This window comes from Podarcis melisellensis, assembly GCF_964234715.1.
Source record: "Podarcis melisellensis genome assembly, chromosome: 2".
Lineage (NCBI taxonomy): Eukaryota > Metazoa > Chordata > Lepidosauria > Squamata > Lacertidae > Podarcis > Podarcis melisellensis.
The window spans coordinates 9,363,145-9,382,364 of NC_138529.1; the positions used below are offsets into that span (position 1 = coordinate 9,363,145).

General features: G+C 49.1%; 1 protein-coding gene across 1 annotated transcript in view; it reads right to left on the minus strand.

The window, feature by feature from the left end:
- Nucleotides 1-8,551: 8,551 nt before the first annotated feature.
- The window catches only part of MARCHF9 (membrane associated ring-CH-type finger 9), a 48,054-nt gene continuing 37,385 nt past the window's right edge, over nucleotides 8,552-19,220 (minus strand). Inside the window, exon 4 of the mRNA XM_081898883.1 lies at nucleotides 8,552-9,535. Coding sequence (XP_081755009.1) covers nucleotides 9,207-9,535 — 329 coding nt within the window. The 3' untranslated portion in view covers nucleotides 8,552-9,206. The remainder of the gene's footprint in view (nucleotides 9,536-19,220) is intronic.

Sequence of the window (19,220 nt, forward strand, 5' to 3'; positions counted from 1 at the left end):
ACTACATAGTCTAACCTCACGGTCATGAAGATGCTCAAATGTTTCTGAATTCAGCCTTGCAAATAACTCACAGGCATCCCCGTAATCCAGTTGCCCACATATGCCAAAGCTAGTGATCCATGGCTTAAAACAACTTTTGGAAAGATTCCATTACAGGGGATTTTTCCTACTCTTCACAAGCAACTAGGCAAATAGCTATTTATAAGTCGGCGCTACTGTGATGAAATGGATCACTCTTTCTTCGCGCATAGATAAAAGGCTAAATTTGTTTTACTTCCATGCTGCATGCCTGGAGAATAATTGCAGCTTGGGGCAGCACCCAGGAGTTGCACACTGAGAAATGGCCCCAATGTGTCACTCCCTCATATCTTTCTTCCGACAGCTCAAGCTCTCTCTCTTGATCCAGCAAAGCACCATGGCTCTCTGATGCCTCCATTCATCTGATGGGTTGTCAGTGGACACCGCTTTCCTATAGCAGGGATGGGGAAAGGGCAAAGGTTCTCTATCTCCATTGCATAGCACAGGAAAGTTCTGCTCAGCTCCATAGGCTCAACATTTACAAGTGCCCTCTGTGAGCATTTGGGAAAGGCCCGTCCTTCTGAGCATTCTCTCCTTCCTCGTAATACAGTGGTACCTCGGGTTACAGACGCTTCAGGTTACATACGCTACAGGTTACAGACTCCGCTAACCCAGAAATAGTACCTCGGGTTAAGAACTTTGCTTCAGGATGAGAACAGAAATCGTGCTCCAGCGGTGCGGCAGCAGCAGGAGGCCCCATTAGCTAAAGTGGTGCTTCAGGTTAAGAACAGTTTCAGGTTAAGAACAGACCACCAGAACAAATTAAGTTCTTAACCTGAGGTACCACTGTACTGGTGCATGTGTGCTGATGTTGATGTATATGTGCACATTTTGATACCCTCCTACTCTCCAGAGCTGTAGTCTGTCCTCCACCTGCTTCCTAACAACAGCCTCACCTGTCCTCCACCTGCTTCCTAACAACAGCCAGGACTGAGAACCACCTGGAAATTCCATCAGCTGTCTCTCAAAGCCACTTCCGACCTGGGGAGGAAGTGGTGTTGCGAGCTTCACGCACCGGGAGGCTGGCTTCCAGCCCCCGCGCGATCAGGGGAATCCTTGGGCCCTGTCATCCCCTGGCCAGCTAATCGGCTGTCTCAGGGGGTGTGGCTTGCCTCATTTAAGGAAAGCGCAGCCCGGGATCTCCCTTTTTGGTCGCTCAGCTACTTTGGTTACACTGGCCTCCTCCGAAGCCTATGGAGGTCAGGGCCTAAAGCACGCCCCCGAGTGGTGACCCCAGGGGAGTCCCTAGCTGATGTGCATCAGCAGGGCTGCCCCTGCTGGTGTTAACCCTTCCCGGTCTTCAAGCAAACAGGCTGAAGCCAGATAGTTGGATAGGACCAATGCCTAAGCCAATACCGCTCTTTACCTGTAACCAATAAAGTTGTGGCCAGTTTTAGCCCATTAACCTAATATAATTGTGTCACGTGTCTTTATTCCTACTGGTGGGAGGTGGGAACTCGCCACTCAACTAACCACATCCAGGAACAATAGAGGGCTTTAGCTCTGGATGGAAAACCACCACCACCACTACCTGAGATGTGGAACCTCCCAGATGTTGTTGGAATCCAACTCCTATCAGTCCCAGCCAGCATGGCCAGGGGTCAGGGATGATGGGAGTTGTAGCCCATAAGTATCTGGAAGACCACAGATTCCCCACCCTTGGCCCAAGAAACAAAAGAAGAAAAACTGATTGACCTGAGCACAGAAGGGTCCCATTTGGTGCAGAGTCAAGCCACAATCAGGGAAACCCAGGTTCAAATTCCCACTTGGTGGTGAGGTTCTCTGGGCCACACACACACATGCACACACATTCTTTCCCACCTTATCCTACCTCATATGGTCATTGTGAGAATAAGATGGAGGAACACAACCTTAAGCTCCCTGGAGGAAAGGTGACAAGTGAATGTAAATAAATGCTTGTAAACTGAAAGGTAGGTCAAGAGTGGGGAACCCATAGCAGATGGTTTTGACTGCTGACCACACCTGCTGAGAATCTTATGTTCTGAATTAGAGAAAAGCTTCTCCCGGAGATGCTGCTCGATTTGAAGCATGGCTGCGGATTACAGACAGATTCGTGTATCAATAGTTCTGGGCTCATGGCAACATCAGTACAGTAATAGAAAGTCCTGATCTGTGCATGATTGGGCAGATTCGCTCTGCTTTAATTGGAGCCAAATCCTATTGTAAAACTACCCCCCCCCAAGGTGCTGAGAACAAACAAGACCCACACGAGGGAGCTGGTGTGGAAAGCAAAAAAAGCACGGCTGCCTCCTTCATCCTCTGCTGGCCTTCTCCCGCTGGAGCTTCCCTCTGCTACAGAAATACTGCCTCAGCAATTTCAGCCGCTCTTGTGTAGTGGTTTGTGCCTAGTGGGAGTATTGACCATTTGCTTCTGTCTGAGAGCTGTGGCTGGTCTGCTCCTCCTTCCTCCCAGCCAATCCTTTGTGGGGGCCTCAGATCATCATAGGCAGTTTGCAGGGCTCCATTGACATTTCTTAAAAGGGAAACGTTCAACACAGGTCAGTCTTTTTAAAGTTCTCTCTCCCCCTCGCTCTCTTTCTCTGTCGATCACAGTGCAGGAATTGAAGCAACGAGAATACTCCGGCTCAAAGGATTCCAAATGGTTGTGTAACAAAGGCAGAGCAATAGGGGCACCTGCCCCACAAGCCCTTGAAAAGGGTACAAAGCAGGCAAAAAAACAAAAAAGCCCAAGCAAGGTAACAACAGCGATTAAAATTGTGTTCGCTCCATGCCATGCTTCCCTTCCAGTTTGGAACCACTTGGCCAGAGGAAAGGCGAGGTCTCCGCTCACTCAGAGGCACCACTGCCACTTCTCATTGGCTCTGTGCTGCCAGCCTGCCACCGTAAAAAAGGTAAAGGACCCCTGGGTAGTTAAGTCTGGTCAAAGGCGACTATGGGGTTGCGGCACTCATCTCGCTTTCAGGCCGAGGGAGCCGGCGTTTGTCCACAGACAGCTTTCCGGGTCATGTGGCCAGCATGACTAAACCGCTACTGGTGCATGGAGGACCGTGATGAGTGCCAGAGTGCACGGAAACGCCGTTTACCTTCCCGCTGGAGTGGTACCAATTTATCTACTTGCACTGGCATGCTTTCAAACTGCTAGGTTGGCAGGAGCTGGGACCGAGCAATGGGAGCTCACCCCATCACGGGGATTTGAACCGCCAACCTTCCGATTATCAAGCCTGAGAGGCTCAGTGTTTTAGACCACAGCGCCACCCGCATCCCTCTACCACAGTAGAGCACATTCAGCCACCAAGCCAAGATGACCCAAACGCTGCTGATTCAACAGCAGTGGCATTGTTGCCATTGTTTCAGACAACAGCTTCTGGGGATGGGAAATGGGGGCTATCCCTCTGAGCAGGAGGAGATTGGGATTTCAGCAGCAGTGGCCGTAAAAGCTGTCAGCTGTCCATAACTCAGTACTGGTCACTGAGAGCAATGAAGAGATTGATTTTTCCTGAACTCCCCTCGGATCTTACCTGCCCCACCCAAGGGGTGGCCACTTCATTTGAGTGAGGCGCTTAGCAAAATACCCTCGTACGTTTCCCCTTCCGATGTCAGCCCTGTAATCTTACTGGGTGGCACCACAGCAGAAAGCAGCCGTGCTGCAATGAAGCTGGCATTTTGATTTCCAGGGTCCTGGAGCGACAGTACGTCCAGGGCAATGGGAAAAGTTAAAATGGCAGCTCTCAGACCTAGCAGCCTGGCATTTAATCAGGGCGAAAGGACTAGTTAAGAAGGCCTCTGGCAAGTATGTCAGGTGGGTCAGTGCTGGAGCACTGGGAATATCGCATGCTGGCCCCAATCCTGAGTCCAGGGGTGACTGTTGTTTGCTACTGTTGATTTTTTTACCTACTGCTTGAATTCCCCCCCCCCCTTTTAAAAATGTGTATGCTATAAGGCAGGGGTCAGCAAGCTTTTACAGCAGGGGGCCGGTCCACTGCCCCTTGGACCTTGTGGGGGGCCAGACTATATTCTGGGGAGGGGGGGAATGAACAAACTCCCATGCCCCACAAATAACCCAGAGATGCATTTTAAATAAAAGCACACATTCTACTCATGTAAAAACAGGCAGATTCCCAGACCGTCCGCGGGCCGGATTGAGAAGGAGATTGGGCTGCATCCGGCCCCTGGGCCTTAAGTTTGCCTACCCATGCTATAAGGTCTCATGATGGGGAATGTTGGACCGGGTGCTTACCCCCACGCTTCATGAAGGGGGTTTCTCTCATCTGATTTCTCTCCTCACAACTTCCCAAGAGGATTAATTCTACCTAGACCATCCCTCACACGCAATGATCTAGTCAACATGTTTATGCATTCACTGATGGTGTTTCTGCAAGATCCCTTGCTGTTTGGTTCCACTGCCTGTCTCCCCCTCCTCATCACCCACATTGAGCGAGACTTTTCCCTGATATCCTTAAAACCGAAATCGATGCTTTGGAAACTGCTGCCTGGGGCTACATAGACTCAACTGTTCCATGAACAAACATTTGCATTTGTTTCTGCAGAAGAGTGTCAAAATTCCAGAGGTTCCTACGGATACAGACTTCCTGAAGAAACCTATTGATAGCTACACAATAGTCAGAGATTAGGATCAGCAGCCATCTCCAGCTGTAATCTCTGTGTTGGCCCAATAAAAGATAGAAATTCACCTATTTTGTATTTCAGACTAGAGGACGAGATGTGTAAACCGCAGAGACTGTCCTGGGACTAAGAAAATTCACATCACATACACCATCCATTCCTATACTGCAAGGACCTGTATTTTGGGTCATTTTGTGGCTGCTTTCTGGCAGGTTTCAGAAAGTAAGTAGGGTTGTGGCTCTGGGATTGTGTTTATAAAGCAGAATGCCCACTCCTACTCCATTCTTCCATCGCCTAGGTATTTCTGTTGCATTGAGAACCCCCAGCCTAATATTTTATTCAGAAAAGAAACTCCACATTCCATACAGCCAGTCTTAACAATGTCGCAAAAATTTGCATAATATGCTTAATTTGCATAAATGCATTCCGGTTGCAGAATCTTCCTCTTAGTGGCGAATATTCTTTCAGGCGTGCAGATCGGGCTGGATGTTTAGGCTGCCTTTAAAATACTGTATATGCATGATATGCCAATGCAACTCAGAATCACACTCAGAAGAATCAAGTATGCAAGGTTTGCACCCGGGCATGTATTCACTTTGTACAATGGCTCCTAGGTTTTCATATCGTCAAGGCAGCTGTGAGATTCAGACACGCATACAGTAGAGCTCTCTTGGGACCATACAACTTCAGAATGCAGGGTGTTTCTGCTCTTAAACTGTATGGATGTGTCGGCACTTTTTTTTAAAAAAAGGAAACCCTCCCTGAATGTAAAATTCTAAGATATCAAGGAGGTTAGCCTGGAACTCCTCACTAATTTATTATTTCCCCACAAATAGAGTTTTTGACATTGAATGCTCCTTATGCAACCCCTACGTTTTGAAGTAGTACTATTTCAGTAGCTGTTTTTACTGAATATGCATATTGCCCCATTTTGATAGACGCAGAAGTGAGAACCACACGGGAATGGATACAGGGAAAGGCAAGGATTCTGGAAGTATGTTACAGCGAAAGAATGGCAGAGGTGCTGAACTAAGCTAGATCAGTGTTCCCCAACCCCCGGGCCGCGGCCCGGTGCCAGTCCGTGGATCAATCGGCACCGGGCCGCCTGAGGAACTTCAAATTATTTCACTGTGGTGGGCGGCCGAGGCGCAGAGCATTGCGCCCTCTCAAGCCTGCCCATTGTGTGACAATAGCGAATGAAAATTTGCTATTGTTACACTGATGCTCCTCCTGGCCAATCAGGGAGTGGGTCCTCCTGCATCCTGATTGGCCGAAAGGCAAACCTCACGCCATTGGCCGAGGAGGAGGCGCCACGGGAGGACTGAGGACTCGAGGTCGGAGACGCGGGGACTGAAGAGAAGCTGCCGTGAGGTAAGTGCACGGAGGAGGGGGACTCAGCTCAAAACAAGTGAGCCACGGAAAAATATCAAACATTTACCAGTCCACGGCGATAAAAAGGTTGGGGAGCACTGAGCTAGATGGCTGCTATATCCATAGCATGCAGGAACACATCTAGGGTGTTTGTTTTCCTTACTTGTTTAAAAGTGGGGGGGAGTCCTTACTGGGAAGGCAAAAGGTGGAGAGGCTTATCTCATCCCTCTGCAGTGTGACTGAAATGCCATCTGTCCCCCAGCTCACAAATATATGAGGGGCTAAGAGTCTTATGAAAAAGTTCCCTTTGACATTAAATTGGACTCTCCACTAGCTCCAGGCCATGCATACAAGATTGGCTTTTACCACTTCCAATCCCTGACCATCAAGAGCAACATGGCAGATCACCATGCAATTCCAGTTGCACTGGGGAGGGAAGAGATACCCTCCACTTTCTCCATGTCTGTAATTGAGTAAACAAAGCTAGATGTGTAGCTGTATACTACAGTATTTTTCAGTCTATAGGACACACTTTTCCCCCTCCAAAAGTTAAGGGGAAATGTTTGTGCATCCTATGGAGCGAATGCAGGCTCCTTGGCTTCAGCGAAAGCAACGCGAAGCCTCCAAGGCGCAGAGGGAGCGCTCCCTCCGTGCTCCAGAGGCTATGAAGAGGTGCGCACCAACCCCTCTCGCTGCGCTCCAAAGGCTTTGGGTTCCTTTTGCTTTTAGGCCGCAGCGGGAACTCGTGCTGCACTCTGAAGACTTTGGGTACCTTTTGCTGAAGCCGGGAGAGCAAGACTCTCCTGGCTTCAGCAGAGAGGGAGAGCTGTGCAGTGCCCCTTCAACAAAGCGGGAGGAGAAATGGAAGGGGATCTGTTTCTCCTGCCACTTCGCTGAAGGGGCGCTGAGCAGAGAGGGGGAGAATTTTTTTTCTTGCTCTCCCCCTCTAAAACAAGGTGCGTCCTATGGTTGGGTGCATCCTATAGAGGGAAAAATATGGTATGTACCTAGCAAACATCTAGCCTGGCCCTGATCACAGCAGCTACAGTAAAAGGGACACTGGTCAAGGCACACAAAGTTTCACTCTTCTTAACACCTCCAGCTTCTTCCAAATCTCCATTGGGTTTCTCCATAAACAAGACAGCAAACTTTCCTTCTGTAACCGTATGAACTTAAACACACACCCTTTTCAAAAAGCACAGAGCTGAACATTCCTAAATGCAACAGATCCCATGTTTGCACAGTGACTTGAGGAAACAAAACAACCTGCGTGTACAGAGCGTAAATTCCAAAATGTGGACATGTGATTGAAAATTCACTGGGAATTCTTACAGTGGATCATTTCAAGTTTCTCTTGAACCCTGCCCTGATGCAGTACAGGCAAGAAAGAGGTGAGAGATACCGTATTTTTCGCCCTATAAGACGCACCAGACCACAAGACGCACCTAGTTTTTGGAGGAGGAAAACAAGAAAAAAAATATTCTGAATCTCAGAAGCCAGAACAGCAAGAGGGATTGCTGTGCAGTGAAAGCAGCAATCCCTCTTGCTGTTCTGGCTTCTGGGATAGCTGCGCAGCCTGCATTCGCTCCATAAGACGCACACACATTTCCCTTACTTATTAGGAGGGGAAAAGTGAGTCTTATAGAGCAAAAAATACGGTAGTTGCCTGGGGCTGCCAAGGCTGCAGTCCTAGGCACGGGTTAGGGTAGGTGTGGTGGGGCAGAACAACGGAAGCGCCCTCCTAACGCCAGCTTACCTGGATGGGGCTGAGGTGGAGTAGAGCAGTAGCGAGGTCAGGGCCACACCGATGTGCCAGCAGAGCCAAACCAGCACTCGCACTGGTGCATCTGTGCCACCCTGAGCTTGCCACTGCCCTGCCCCAGGCCATGCAATGAAGTTGAAGTGACGCCAGTCAGCTCTGCCTCAACACACCAGTTGCTATTGTTAAGCGTGATCAGGAGCGAGCCCCAATGAAGAGGTGTACTTCCAAGTCAGCAAGCATAGGATTGGGCCATAAATGTGTTTGGGTCCTTAAAACCAAGGCAGCAATGGTCGTTCTTAAGGCTTGAGTTTCTTTCTTGCCAGAACCTTCCGTAAAAATAGGCCCTGTGGGTCTGCCATCAGCCCCTGCCAGCATGGCGAACGGTCAAGAATAACAGGAGTTGCAGTTCAGCAACATTTGTAGGGCCACAGATTCCCCATCCCTGTCCTAAAAGTTAACACAAGGGATCCCTTCACTGTATAAACATCCCCATCATCTCCACATGCCCACTATACGGCACATCGCACATACCCGGACCTGACTGGAACAGACTTTTTAAACGGAAAGTGAACAATGCAACTGAAGGACACCTTCGTGTATATAAACAATTCTTTATCCTTCCATTGTCAAAGAGAAGGAGAAAAGAAGAGGGGCAGAGGGAGGAAGAGAAAGAGATTTCCATGCATCAAATTAAAGATGAAATGCACAGGTAATATATCTTATTGCAAGATGCCATTTTGCTTTAAGAAACATGTTTATTGCACCATTATTATTTTGGAGGGATGGGTAAAAGTTCAGAACCTCTCTGGTTGGTGTCTCCCAGTCAGAGAGACCAATGGGATGGGTTTGGAAAGGCAGGATGGGTCTTCTGGCAGGATTTCCTTTGAAAGATGAGGTAAAAATGTTTTCAAATATCTGGATTGGTTGGCGCCAAGACTCGTTCAGAAGGAACCAGGCAGGGGCTGGTTGTTTTTGTGTGTGTGTTGTTGTTTTGATTTTAAAAAAATTAAATAAATAAATAAAAACCCCACCACACTTCCAAGGAGTTTAGTCATAACAAAGGATGGTTTTGGGGTTTGGGGGGGGGTTGTCTCTCCTTTCACCACAAGCTGGATGGAGAGAGAAAGAAAAAAAAATTCACATTGATGGGAGGGCAGGAAGGTGCAACCAAGTTGAGGCACTCCCCACGCACAACAAGGAAGAGGCGGGTGGGGTCTGCGGCGGCAAGACCACGGAACCAGGCAACCTCCTGCGTCGGACAGTATACAGCGTGCGGCCCGCCCCGTAAGGGCTCGGAATGGAGCCTGTGCGGAAGATGAAGGCATCAGCTTCTTCCTTCCATGGGAACCGTGGAGCCTCTCCCTCTTGACAAAGGCCCCGTAGGCTGTTATTATACCGTCGTGACCCTCATGACAACCTCGCGGCTGGAACTGGAGCCCCCGCGATGTTCGTTAGGCCGCAGGTGGCTGAGAATGTGCAGAATTGTATAACCACAGTGATGGTTCAAAATAGTCCTAACCCGCTGGCCCCGCTGGGAGGTCCTCTCACTCCCCGAGGAGGGGTTCGTCCGTGAATTCCGCCCTCCGGGCTTTGTGCTCCCGCCAATTGGTTCCCCTAGGTCCTTGGCTTTGTCGTAGTTCAGCACCTTCCACTGCTGGTTCACCGCTTGCCAACGCTTGAATATTCGATACACCGAGGAGCCTTCGTGGATAATCAAGCCTGTCGAAAGAAGGAAGGAAATATAAGATGGTTGCCTGGGTTCAGGGCTGGGGGAACTCTGAAAATAGGGTCCAATAAGGCACCTCAGTTTCTTTTAGCCTCTCATCATGTTGGCTTGATCTTTGACTCCTCACTCTCCTTTGTTCCCCATATTCAAGCATATCAGGGGTAACTGTGCCCCTGAAGGACCAGGAGCACAGCCTGGGAGTCATTCTGGACTCACAGCTGTCCATGGAGGTGCAGGTTAATTCTGTGTCCAGGGCAGCTGTCTACCAGCTCCACCTGGTACGCAGGTTGAGACCCTACCTACCCGCAGACTGTCTCGCCAGAGTGGTGCCTGCTCTAGTTATCTCCCGCTTGGGCTACTGCAATGCGCTCTACGTGAGGCTACCTTTGAAGGTAACCCGGAAACTGCAATTAATCCAGAATGCAGCAGCTAGACTGGTGACTGGGCCTGGCCGCTGGGACCACATGACACCGGTCCTGAGAGATCTGCATTGGCTCCCAATGTTTCTGAGCGCAATTCAAAGTGTTGGTGCTGGCCTTTAAAGCCCTAAACGGCCTCGGTCCTGTATACCTGAAGGAGCATCTCCACCCCCATCGTTCAGCCCGGACCCTGAGATCCAGTGCCGAGGGCCTTCTGGCGGTTCCCTCATTGCGAGAAGTGAGGTTACAGGAAACCAGACAGAGGGCCTTATCGGTAGTGGCACCCGCCCTGTGGAACGCCCTCCCTTCAGATGTGAAGGAAATAAGTAGATATCTTATCTTTAAAAGACATCTGAAGGCAGCCCTGTTTAGGGAAGTTTTTAATATTTAATGCTGTATTGTTTTTAACATTTGATTGGAAGCCGCCCAGAGTGGCTGGGGAAACTCAGCCAGATGGGCGGGGTATAAATAATAAATTATTATATTATTATTATCACAAAAAACAGCCCTTCCTTGTCTCTTCTGCTCTTCAGCAAAGACTCAAGAAACTCTGGCCCACACCCTGCTTTTCATCTTCTCTTGCAACCTTCTCCTCTCCACCCTTCTGTGGTTTTACCTACGTCCCTTCACTTTTATCAGGCACTCTGACAAACGCATTCGCCTCACTCCTTGCTCTGACCCATATCTCCTGAAATTGCTACGTTGGCTTCCAGTCTGCTTTGTGGTCGATCTCCTTGTTCATATCATCCCAGCAACAAATCCCTGCCCAAGTCCAAAGCCCCTCCACCACCACCAGTCACCGCTCTTGCTCCTGCAAGCAATTCCAGTTGCCTTTCTCCCTTGGTGCCCCATAAGCTTGGAACTGCCTCCCAGCACACGCCTGTGTGACCCCTCGCTCTCATGTGTACCAAATCCTTTCTCAATCTATCCCTTGGAGCCTTTGGCACAACCCAAGTTCTCTTGTTACACTTTAGGGCACAGTCCTAAGCTTGTCTACCCAGAAGTACCATATTTTTTGCTCCATAAGACACACTTTTTTCCTCCTAAAAAGTAAGGGGAAATGTCTGTGCATCTTATGGAGCGAATGCGTCGCCCCTGGAGCCGAATTGCCCAGGGGCAAAAAGCAGATCGTGCTTTTGTTTGTTTGTTTAGAAAGAGGGAAAGGGGGTGTTGTTTTTGTGCTTTTTGTTTGTTTGTTTGTTTAGAAAGAGGGAAAGGGGGTGTTGAAACAAAGCCGCTGATCAGCTGATCAGCAAGCGATCGGGAGGGGAGATAAGGGACTCTAGCAATAAAGGAGGCTGCCTGGAAGGGGGGAGATAAAAGCACATGGATCCTCAGGATGTTTGTACTGGGTCACCCCAAATTCACCATCAGATCACATAGCATGTCCATGGCTACAGCCTGCACCAAAAAATCACGCATCCATTGTTTCGTGGGGCCGCAATGGCACAAAAACGTGGTTACAAAGCACGGATCCACATGGATTCTCAGGATTTTTGCATTGGGCTACACCAAACTCACCATCAAATCACATATCATGTCTGTGGCCACAGCATGAACCACAAAAATCATACATCCACTGTTTCATTCAGAATATATTTTTTTCTTGTTTTCCTCCTCTAAAAACTTATGGAGTGCCCTAAACTAAAACTTATGGAGTGCCCTATGGAGTGAAAAATACAGTATGTCAATGGGGCTTCCTCACTGGTTAAGCAGGGTTAGGACTGCAGCCTAAGCCTCTAACCAAGGCCAAGCACATGCAATTGGAGTGATGGCACATTATTTTCCCCACTTGCCACTCCCCCCCTTTCTTCTATCAAACTTCAGATTGGATGCTCCTCAGGGCCTTCTTGGATCACACAGGTTGAGGGTACTACATAAGCAAATGAACAAATGAATACAGTGGTACCTTGGATCTCAAATGCCTTGGTACTCAAACAATTTGGAACCCAAACACTGCAAACCCGGAAGTGTACTGGTTTGCCAACTTTTTTCGGAAGCTGAACGTGCTCTGTTTTGAGTGTTACGCTTCCGTTTTGAGTGCCACACTTCCGTTTTGAGTGTTACACTGAGGTCTGTCTGTTTTTGCTATTTATTTTGCATTTTGTTTTTGCGGCTCTTTTTTTTTGTTACTGTGTGGAACCCAGTTCAGCTACTGATTGATTGATTGTGTGACTGCAGTACATTGTTTATTGCTTTCATTTCATGGATCAATGGTCTCGCTAGATAGTTAAATTGCTGTTCTAGGGGTTGTTTTCAAAAGTCTGGAATGGATTAATGCATTTTGCTTTACTTTCTGTGGGAAAATGCACTTGGTTTTGGAACGCTTTGGTTTTGGAACGGACTCCTAGAACGGATTAAGTTTGAGAACCAAGGTACCACTGTATATGAATGTTAAGAGGTGAGGTCTGAGTCCATCTGGATTGCACCTCGATCCATTTCCACCTCCAGCTTAGCCTGAGTTCGTCACTTTGCTACAAAGCACCCGTGTCACTGGAATAATTTCTCTGTGCATGCTCATGCGATTTCCAACACATATGCATATGGACGGGGGAGATACAGGTTCAAGTCTCTGCTCAGGAACAAAGCTTTCAGGGTGGCTTTGGGCAAGGTACCATCACTCAACCCAAATCCATTTCACAGGGCTGCTATACAAGAATAGACTGTGCCTTGCACAACCATTTACATGGCGAAGTAATTCTCTTTATAGCTAGTCCTCATGATTTGTGAAGAGATATTGGAAAAGTATCCATAGGGCACAGATCCTCTGTCTTGCAACACTTGTCACCTAGCTGTTTCTCCTGGCCTCTAGTTATTAAAGGTAAAGGGACCCCTGACTATTAGGTCCAGTCGTGGCCGACTCTGGGGTTGCGGCACTCATCTGGCTTTATTGGCCAAGGGAGCCGGCATACAGCTTCCGGGTCATGTGGCCAGCATGACTTAGCTGCTTCTGGCAAACCAGAGCAGAGCACAGAAATGCCGTTTACCTTCCCACCGGAGCGGTACCTATTTATCTACTTGCACTTTGACGTGCTTTCGAACTGCTAGATTGGCAGGAGCAGGGACCGAGCAATGGGAGCTCACCCTGTCGCGAGGATTCGAACTGCCGAGCTTCTGATCAGAAAGTCCTAGGCTCTGTGGTTTAACCCACAGCGCCACCCGCGTCCCTCCTCTAGTTATTAGGCCGCATCTTTTCCTACGCCCCAACCACCTACCCAAAATAAAACCTGCATATCGAGCCGTGTAAGTTAAGCATATTTGCATGCATTATATGGTTCTGCATGAATGTATTTCTTGAGCGTGGGGTGTTGAGCTTTCCTGGCAGTTCCCTGGGTAGATTTTGGATTAAGTTGTGTGCCGTTTTGCTCCTATTCCCTACCCAGATTAAAAAACAAAACAAAACATCAGCTTTCATTTTCCATTTTCATGGAACCCAGGCCAAGAATCAGTTTTAGCCTGGCATTTATGAACTAAGGGCAACAAAAGCTCAAGAAGACATAACTGCTTTATGCTACATACTCTCCCCCTCTCACCTCCTTCCCTTCTCTTTCTTTCCCATGTGCTGAAATTTAAATGTTAAGGCCCTTGGGGCAGGGACTTGTCTTTTGCTTACCGTATTTTTTGCTCTATAAGACTCACTTTTTCCCTCCTGAAAAGTAAGGGGAAATGTGTGTGCGTCTTATGGAGCGAATGCAGGCTGTGCAGCTATCCCAGGAGCCAGAACAGCAAGAGGGATTGCTGCTTTCACTGCGCAGCGATCCCTCTTGCTCTTCTGGCTTCTGAGATTCAGAATTTTTTCTTTTCTTGTTTTCCTCCTCCAAAAATTAGGTGCGTCTTGTGGTCTGGTGCGTCTTATAGAGCGAAAAATACGGTATATCACTCTGTGGCATAACATGTAGCATAGTCAGAAGTGTACCCAGGCTCCCTTGCACCCTTGGCAAGGAGATGTATCTGTGCCCACGTCCCTTGTGCCCTTTGCAGATGAGCCTATGCACCTTGCCCAGCCACCCAGAGCAGTGGAGGACTCCCCAAGGAGTGTGCGGACAGGCAGGTGAGCTCCGAGCCACTCCAAGCCAGAGCAGAGAGGTGCAATTTTTGCACCTTCCTGGGCCCCCACTCTTGGCAGAGGCCAACCCCTAGGTATGCCACTGGGCATAGTGGTTAGAGTATCAAATTAGAACCTGGAAGAAAACAGGGTTCAAATCCCCAGCTGGCCATGAAACTAACTGGGTGGTTTTGGGCAAGTCACTACAAATGTACAAATGATGGTGGCAGAGACATAATATTACATGTAAAAAGGACCCTTTTCTACCTATGATAATGCACAGGCCAGATTCTTGGTAACAAAAGGGTTTAAATGTATTATTTCATGACATGGAGACTGCCTTTACGGATCATGCAGACTCAAGAGAGTGAATAAACAAACATCTGGGAAATGTTGGTTTTGTGATTAAGCAAATATGAAATATATTTGGCGGGAGTGTGAAATACCGTATTTTTCGCACCATAGGACGCACCGGACAATCGGACGCACCTATAGGGTCGCTGGGGGCTTCTTTAGCCCCCCGCACGCTCTCCCGGCTGGAGAGGAGACATGCGGCTATGGCAGGAGCCTCTATAGCTGCGCGCCACCTCTCCAGCTGGGAGAGGGTCGCTGGGGGCTTCTTTAGCCCTGCACGCACCCTCCCAGCTGGAGAGATGGCGCACGGCTAAAGAAGCTCCTGCCATAGCCGCGCGTCACCTCTCCAGCCAGCAGAGGGTTGCGGGGCTATGCTGTCTTCGCTCCATAGGACGCACACACATTCCCCCTTCATTTTTGAAGGGGAAAAAGTGTGTCCTATGGTGCGAGAAATACGGTAATATGAAACCTTTAGAAATAGGTAAATATCATTATTTCGGAGATAATCAAGTACGTTCCACCTGTCTCCTCTTCTTTGGGGCATGCCAAAATATTATGTTAACGTCATGCTTAGGGAATTGGCATATAAAATAATTCCGCAAGACTGAATGTTGCGGGGAAACTTTTCCAAAATATTGAAACCTGGCTAAATCAGCATCACGAGTCTTTGTGAACTATGCATATCAATAAATTAGCAATGTTGATACAATTACAGCGGAATTGGTGCCCTCGAGTGTTGACCCCCATTAGCAAGGCCCTTGTGTGCTACAACATGCAACAGTCTCAGCCAGTCAGGCCCTTTGGCTGGGGTTAATGACAGCTATAGTCCCAAACATCAGGAAGGCGCAGAGTTTGGGAAGATTTATTTACAGGAATTTCTGAGGGATGCAGGGTGCATTCATTCCGTGTTTTGGAATAAGGTTGCGACGGAGCTTTGATAGATACTGTATTTTTCGCTCTATAGGACGCACCAGACCATAGGAGGGGGAGAACAGCCCCCCCCCAAAAAACAAGGCGCGTTCTGTGTGTTCAAGGTGCATTCACCCAAAGCCTCCGGAGCCCAGTGGAAGTGCTGCTATCCCCCACCGCCAGCCCCAAAGACCAGGTCGGGGAGCAGTGGAAAGGCGCTGCGCCACCTTCCCGCTGCCCCCCGAGCATGTGGAGCTGGCGGTGGGGGAAGCGCTGCTTTCCCCCACTGCCAGCCCCAAAGACCAAGTCGGGGAGCAGCGCAGAGGCGGCGCCCACCCTTCCCGCTGCCCCCGGAGCTTGTGGGGCTGGCGGTGGGGGCAAGCGCTTTAGCCTTGCCCCCACCTTCGTACAGCCTTCGTAGCCTCCGCAGGGCAGCGAGGTGAAAGCACCCTGCTGCCCTGCGGAGGCTTTGCGCAGCCGTCTGCAAGCTAGAACAGCGAGGCGGAGCACTGCGCAGCCTGCATTCGCTCTATAGGACGCACACACATTTCCCCTTAATTTTTGGAAGGGAAAAAGTGCATCCTATAGAGCGAAAAATACTGTAATTACATGTGTATAGATGGTGATGTGCCTGTAACGCCTTTTTTTTGTTTCCTTATTTCTGTATGTGTTGAAAAATAATCCCTCCCCCCTCCCGCAACATATTCTGGAACTCCAAGAGCACCAGCGAGTTATAAATACCATCTCCCAACTGGATGCCACCCAGTGACAATCAATTGTGCTCCCGCCTTCCTCTAACGTGGGTCATTACCATGCGACACGTGTCCCTGTTGAATCAATGGGAAATGGAAAAGTCATTCATTCATTTCCCAATGACAGCGCACCGCTCGCTTCCCACAAGGGGCCTAGCTGTTATCATTCTGTCTCGCCAGAGCTCATCCATCAGTGCCACAAACGCGGCTCGGCCTCTTTAGTGAATGTCATTGGCTTCCAATTAAAAAAGGCTTTCTCTCCCTTTGACGGTGCGCGGTGCTGGAGGTAAAATCTCTAGCCATCTGCTGAGGAGCCCAAAGGCAAAGGCAGCCACAGGGCGTACCGAGCCCTAATTATGCCGCCCACGCCTTCAACCACGCACGAGGCCATCGACAAAGGCAGGTGACACAAAAGCTGCCGGCAATCTTCTCATCAGGACACACCTTTGGAGAAAAGGGTAACTGCTGCCCACTGAACAGATTAAACATGCATCTAAATAATATCACGGGTGCCCAGGAGCACAGCGCTTGAACTATGGACCTTGGCTATGAGAACCTAGTGGCTATTAAGCTCAGTGGCAGAGTGCAAGGCTTTGCATGTCTACCAACTCCACCTGGTACGCAGGCTGAGACCCTACCTACCCATGGACTGCCTCACCAGAGTGGTGCATGCTCTAGTTATCTCCTGCTTGGACTACTGCAATGTGCTCTACGTGGGGCTACCTTTGAAGGTGACCTGGAATCTGCAATTAATCCAGAATGCGGCAGATAGACTGGTGACTGGGAGTGGCCGCTGGGAGCACATAACACCGGTCCTGAGAGATCTGCATTGGCTCCCAGTATGTTTCAGAGCACAATTCAAAGTGCTGGTGCTGACCTTTAAAGCCCTAAATAGCCTTGGTCCAGTATATCTGAAGGAGCGTCTCCACTCCCATCGTTCTACCTGGACACTGAGGTCCAGCGCCGAGGGCCTTCTGGCGGTTTCCTCATTGCGGGAAGCAAAGCTACAGGGAACCAGGCAGAGGGCCTTCTTGGTAGTGGCGCCCACCCTGTGGAACACCCTCCCATCAGATGTCAAAGAGATAAACAACTACCTGACATTCAGAAGACATCTTAAGGCAGCCCTGGTCAGGGAAGTTTTTAATGTATGACATATTAGTGTATTTTTGGTTTTTGTGGAAGCCGCCCAGAGTAGCTGGGTACAAATAAATTATTATTATTATTATTATTATTATTATTATTATTATTATTACTTCTCTCATGTCTTGCTTCTGAGCTTCAGTGGAAGAATCTGGGTTGGCACTGTGACAAACAGAATGGCAGACTAAAGTGGACCTTTGGTCTAAATCGGGCAGGCATCCTTCAATTTCCTTAGCTGCTCACAGCTTTTACTGGGGACAGATTGTGCATGAAAACCTGTAAAATTGGCGTGCTCTGATCGAGGTAGGCAGATTTAGGGGTTTTATGGCACTATGGCAACTAGGCCATATTGAGCCCAACACGGACGTCTGCTGTAAGCAGTTGTCTCCCATCTCTCCCATGCTGTTGAAGCATAAACTTTATTCTGTCAGCAATCAGGCTTCATTCCCAAGGTATTTTATGAACTATTTCAAAACACAAACACGCAAAACAAACATAAATCTGGCACTTGGATTAATATCTTCGCTCAGAAAGGAAGTCAGGTCCAAACGTCCAGAGATCACGGGAAGACACAATTAAATGAATGTGTGTGCACAGCGCCACTGAATGGTCTGGGACCATCTGATGCTGCAGCCAGCGAGGCCCTGGCCCAACCCCTGAATGGGTGGCTACAGGCAGCCCCACAGAACACCATAGATATTGACCGTATTTTTCGCTCTATAGGGTGCACCAGACCATAGGATGCACCTTGTTTTAGAGGGGGAGAACAGGAAAAAAAAATTCTCCCCCTCTCTGCGCAGCGCCGCTTCAGTGAAGCGGGAGGAGAAACGGAGCCCCTTCCATTTCTCCTCCCGCTTCGCTGAAGGGGCGCTGTACAGAGAGGGAAAACTGTGCAGCGCCTCTTCAGCGAAGCAAAGCCTGGAGAGCGAGAGGGATCAGTGTGCACCGACCCCTCTCGCTCTCCAGGCTTCAGGCGGCTATCCGCAAGCCTTCGGAGCGCAGCGGGAACTCCAGCTGCGCTCTGAAGGCTTGTGGATAGCTGCCTGAAGTCCCCGAAGCGCAGCGAGAGTTCCCACTGCGCTCCGGGGGCTTCAGGCAGCTTCAGCGAAAGCAATGCAAAGCCTCCGGAGCGTGGGGGGAGCTCTCCCTCTGCGCTTCAGAGACTTCGCGTTGCTATCGCTGAAGCCAAGGAGCCTGCATTCGCTCCATAAGACGCACACACATTCCCCCTTAATTTTTGGAGGGGGAAATGTGCGTCTTATAGAGCGAGAAATACGGTAAATGGATGCATGCACCACAAAATGAATGTGACTGTGCCTCCAAGTCTCTGGTTCTGAAAAGCTGTTTGCTCTGCTATGCATAGCCTTCGACACATCATCATTACAATGGGTTCAACTGAGTTCCCAATGTCGCCCCACCCAGGGGTTATTGCAGCATTATTTCTCTGCCCCCCCATCATGTTGAATATTAAAAGTACTGGAATTGTGTTATGTAAATCACCCAGGGATTTAGAGGGGGGTGATTGGCTTATTACACTTGATGTCACAATAGACAGCTTGGCACGCAAGAGGGGAAACAGAAGTGAGGGGGCAGATGGATCCAGAAGGCTGTGTTGAGGTTGAGAGTGGGGAAGAGGATGAGGCCTGGAAGGTTAGTAAACTACACTATGACATGCCAGCCTAGATGACAGGCGGCTCCTCCTTCCTCTGAGGATATTAGCTCCAAGGGTCACTACAGAAACACTGCATGAGTTAGAGGCCTGGGACTAATTTGTGTATTACGGCATTGGGCAATTGATATAATTTGTGTTACCACTTTGTGTGGTGTGCGTCAAAGTACAATTTGTTGGCTTACACCTTAACATTTCTTTCCCCTTTAAATTAAATCCTGCTATTGGCCCTTGAGCTACTTAATGGGTCTGGGCTTCTGCTGCCTCACGGTTTCAGATCCTTCAGCAATTTTTACCATCCCATTTTCAAGACTCATCTCTGTAGCCATGAGGCCTAGAAACCTTAAGAGAGGAGAGCTGGGTTTCTAAAGCCTGTGGCCTCCTGATGAA